Source organism: Eptatretus burgeri, chromosome 19 (genome assembly GCF_056783735.1).
Source record: "Eptatretus burgeri isolate ZD-2024b chromosome 19, Ebu_testis_v1, whole genome shotgun sequence".
Taxonomy (NCBI): domain Eukaryota; kingdom Metazoa; phylum Chordata; class Myxini; order Myxiniformes; family Myxinidae; genus Eptatretus; species Eptatretus burgeri.
The window spans coordinates 1403385-1407938 of record NC_140979.1 but is presented as its reverse complement, the minus strand read 5'-3'; the positions used below and the strand labels follow the sequence as shown (position 1 = coordinate 1407938).

Sequence of the window (4554 nt, the reverse complement as noted above, 5' to 3'; positions counted from 1 at the left end):
AAACTTTGTGAGATCGGCTAACTTGAAAGTGTAACTGTCATCTGTACACTTCATTTCTTCCAAATTGGATATCAATTCGGCCAAAGCTACTGATTCTGGTGGCATATTTTGACTTGAACTGGCTTCCTCTTTCTTTCTTACAAATGATCTGTATCGAGTGTGGAGAACAGTCATGCACTTCTTGTGATAAACAGCATCTGATGCCGTCATATCACCTGCAGACAATCTAGCCAGGAGTTTTGTATCCCTCAATTCTGTTGCCATCAATCTAACATTGGAATCTACATTTTTTGTTGCCGCTCTGTGGACTATTTCTTCATTACTGATAATGCTATCACAAAAGAAAAATGTGCTAGCGGTACTCTGTTCAACGGATGGAGATTTGAAACTTGTTCTGAGTCTTCTTAACAGGCAAGTAAGTTTCTTCACCAAGTTTGGTGAATTGGTGAAGGTCTGAACTTTGCTTTCTTTCCCTTGATTCAGCCCTGGCCACACGAGAGCTGCTGCACTGCACATAACAGTTTTTGTGCCATTTGGCAGCATGCGCAGCGAGGGTTTCTGAAATACCGCAACCATCATCGAGTCGGGAAATGTTTATCCCGCAAGGCAAGGCACCTAAATCATTCATGCCTTGAGATTTTGAGCAAGATTCTCGGAGACGTCCAGACACGACTGATTGCTGCCCTTACGTGCATCTCTTAGTGGTTCATTTTCAGAACGTTTCTGGAAAAGAGCGTAAATGTTCCAGTCTGTTGGCATTGGAATTGTTTACGATGTTTTCTTTGATTTCAACATTCGATCTGAAAGAGAAAAAAACATAAAAAATAAATTATTGGAATGTCATGTGAATGTTCAGTTCCAGCAGAAAGTGTTAAATTTCGCATACAGGGGTATTTTGGGGCGCTGAATTTCCCAAATTTCCACTGCCTTCGATAAAATTACAAACCCATCAGTATATTTAAGATGCAACAATTTTCCAGTTATCATGATAATGCTCAAATGATTTAACATTATGACATTACCGTACACTGTGCTATTAAAGCAATGAAAACATCGATGTTTGTCTTGGCGGCCATATTGGAATTTAAAATGGCGGCAATACCGTTTGTCAGACATTTCAAATTATTGCATTATTGAACTCAGCATGTCAACATACCCTTGTGTGCCAAATTTCAGCGCCACAGGTCATTTAGAACCCAAGATAGGGATTTTCAACATTTCGTCTTGGCGGCCATATTGGAATTCAAGATGGCGGCCGGTCCATTGGTGAGATCTCTTGGATCCGCCAATTTTTGTAATCAGCCCCCCAAAATACCCCTGGATGCGAAATTTCACACTTTCTGCCGGAAATGAACATCTTTTTTCACATATCCGGCCCACTAAATTCGTCTCTCAGGTTAACAAGAGATTTTTCGAGGTTATCGTATATGTGGAAATTAAATAAAGGCACAAACACTGGTTTATTAAAGGTTTTATTAAACCATGATTAAAGGAAAACATCCTTCCTTCCGTTCCCCTTCCCTCACACTTACCTCCTCCAACCCTCCCCCCTCATCCTCACGGACGTCTCTGGGCGGTGTACGAGCGTTGTTTTGTGTAACCCGTTTGAATATGATGTTTTAATGTTCCCAATTTCACTCAATCCTGTACTAATGTCGGCATTAGAGGATCATTCCCACCCCCTCTTTCCCTCAAGTCCCCCGATCAAACATATATCCATAACACCCCCTTCCCTCCCCACTACTCCCTCTCTCCTCCGTTTTATGAGACTCCCGGAGTGTATAGTGACATGTCGTGAGGCGTCGCTCTCCTCCACCCCTTCCGAGCTTTCCCCCATAATGGAGACCATGAATTGTGTTTGGTTCATTGTCATGATCTCATATTTATTCCAACATGTGCATCGACAGGTGAAGGTAAGCTTGCATCTGCACCACCGACTGACATTCCCAGGAAAACTCCCAGCATGACATTGACAACGAAAGGTGTCATGTTTACTTTTCCTCTAACAGGAGCTTTTAATCCCTTTACTATTTGATCCAAGAATTGAACATGTGACCTGGCTCCACAGGTGAGACGACTCTTGCACCTGGCACTACAGTTGAGACGACTCTTGCACCTGGCTCCACGGGTGAGACAACTCTTGCAACTGTGCAGAAAGTAGTACCTGCAACACCCAATCCACCACAAATCACCATCCTCCCAAAACCCCACACAGGTTTGTCGGTTTGAGTTCCATGAACAGGATGTTGATGGGTTGTATTGAAGTTTGATTTGCTTGTCCACACCATGTCGTTCTAACTCAATGACTGGACGTTTGACGACTTTGGTTTTAATCATGTTTAGAGTTTGCATTATAATATTATTATTTATTTATTTATTCGAGCTTCCACCCGTTATCCAACCTGCAACATTTGCTGATGACATTTGGCAATGCATGAAACGAGCCATCCTTTACTCCCAGCATTCATTCCGTTCTTACTTTTCAGCTGTCGCTGCTCTTCAAGGAAAGGGAAACAACTCTTCTCCAGCAGCAGCTTCTGTAATTGTCCCACTACGTAAGTATATTTTGTTCCATCCTTGGCTCGAACAATTTCCATTGACTTGTCAATGTGCTTCCATTCAAGTGATCAATGACATTTCACAGCTGATCTGAACAAACTGCTCCCCCAGTGCTTGTTCTGGCTTGTGCTGCTGGGTTCTACATTTTCCGCAAACGGCGGCTCCTGGAAGTCAAAACTTCACGGTGGGAGAACCCTGTATACATGAAGACTCCAGATGGTGAAGAGTTTGCAATGGACTGCTCATCGACAGATGACCACACGTACCTTGTTGTAAGAGACGTTCTTTATTAATAAGGTTTATCAATACCTGTCAGGTCACTTTTCTTAACATTTTGTTTTGTTTTCAGATGCCCGAAGTGAATGAAGAACAACACTGAAGATGCTGCAAGGTTGACCAAGTCTTACATTATGGTGTTTATCTTTTGGCCTTTCGGCTGTGAAAAGTTACCTGACCCTGGTTGTGAACTCTACTTGAATGTGAAACTACATCATTTTTTATTTATTTATTTATTAATTTTCGTGCCATTGAAATGTTCCGTAATTTCACCGGTGTTACTTGTTTCACGAAACAACTCTGTGGAGTGGCCCGACAGGGTCCTGCACTATTTGTACGAGTGACTTAATAAGATCTATATACATATATTTCCTGTTCATGTTGGCTTTATTTCCTGTTATTGAACAACATATCGAGCTCAGAGCACCTGTCGAGCCATGCCACTAAGCCCTGGCCAAAGTGTGTACAGAGTTGTAATTTCTCATTTTTGGAGTTAAATTATATCGATGTGGAAATTGATTGATGTTTTGCACTGCTGATGCCAAATGTGATTGTCTTGACTCTGATTGAATCTAAATTACTTTGAACATGCGAAGGAAACATTTGAATAAAACTATTTGTTCAATCTTGTCAGTGTAATCCTGCTATGTTTCTTGGGATTTGCATGTGTATGCTCCCCTTGTGCGTTTCTGTGTGTTTGCTCTCCTACGATCCTCCACAATGGATACAAAAAATAAATTATGACTGCGATACCACTTCACCGATGACGTCATCGTTATCACTCTTATACACTCCACGAGGAGTTGATGACATGTGCCAAGTTGATGACATCGCCGACTGGGCATCCTCCGTCATGCAAAGTACTTCCTTGACACACCTGAGCTCCTGACCACGCATAAAGCTTTCATCCACAGCCTGATGGAGTGCTGCTCTCTTCTCTGGGATGGTGATCCCACCTCTCACCTTTCTCGGCTTTACGCGGTGGAAGCTGAGTCTTTGGGTCTCTCACTCTCAGCGCAGGCAGGTCGGTGGTCTTTCTGTCTTCTAACGTCTCTTCTCCTGGCCTCGCCCCCACACCCCCCCCCCATATTTCCACAGGGTGCTCAAGGTCCGCCACCTTGTTCCAAACCTGACATAACCTCATCGTAATCTGAACTCCCTTATTCTCAACCTGACATTCCCTCTTGTAATCTGAACTCACTTATTCCAAACCTGACATTCCCTCTTGTGATCTGAACTCCCTTATTCCAAACCTGACATTCCCTCATTGTAATCTGAACTCCCTGTTCCCATTCAAGTGCTGCCTTTGTCGGGTTCAGGAAGTTCCGTCTCAGGTGCAGCCGATGTATCTCTTCCATGAGCCTGATCCTCTCAGTCTCTTTGAGCTTGACCACAAGTTTTGTGGCTTTGCTGAAGATCATGACGTCGGTATCACGTTTGATTCCAACCAGCTCGTCCACATTGTTTTGTAACTCCTTGCAGTCCCGCTTCAGTTTGTTCCTCCGATTCATCTCCATTAATTCTCTCCGGGGTTTCCTCTCCACATTCACGTAACAACACAACTCCAGAAGAGAACAAAAACATCTTTTACTGCGTTTTCTTTCACAACCCACGTGGCAGGTCGAGTTGATGACACGATGTTGGTGGAACGTCCGCCAGGCTGAACATCCCACCGATAGGTCGTATCTGGATTCGGACCTGAACCAAAACCGAATCAGC

At 43.4% G+C, this 4554-nt stretch overlaps 2 protein-coding genes across 3 annotated transcripts in view; one reads left to right on the top strand and one right to left on the bottom strand.

Moving 5' to 3' along the window:
* LOC147008372 (uncharacterized) overlaps positions 1-4554 on the bottom strand; it is a 218111-nt gene that overhangs the window by 122837 nt on the left and 90720 nt on the right. The gene's annotated exons all lie outside the window — the stretch shown is intronic.
* Positions 21-3464, top strand: LOC147008376 (uncharacterized). The gene is made up of 5 exons (XM_085865083.1): positions 21-1982; positions 2069-2215; positions 2487-2555; positions 2671-2831; positions 2909-3464. The coding sequence occupies exons 1-5, from the start codon at positions 1964-1966 to the stop codon at positions 2936-2938; spliced, it is 426 nt and encodes a 141-aa protein (XP_085721209.1). The 5' UTR covers positions 21-1963; the 3' UTR covers positions 2939-3464.

What these genes read in the sequence shown, in the direction of transcription:
- LOC147008376 (XM_085865083.1), top strand. An exon ending in TTCTGTAATTGTCCCACTAC is followed by an intron (nt 2,556 to 2,670) that starts GTAAGTATATTT and finishes CTGCTCCCCCAG; the next exon opens with TGCTTGTTCTGGCTTGTGCT. An exon ending in ATGACCACACGTACCTTGTT is followed by an intron (nt 2,832 to 2,908) that starts GTAAGAGACGTT and finishes TTTTGTTTTCAG; the next exon opens with ATGCCCGAAGTGAATGAAGA.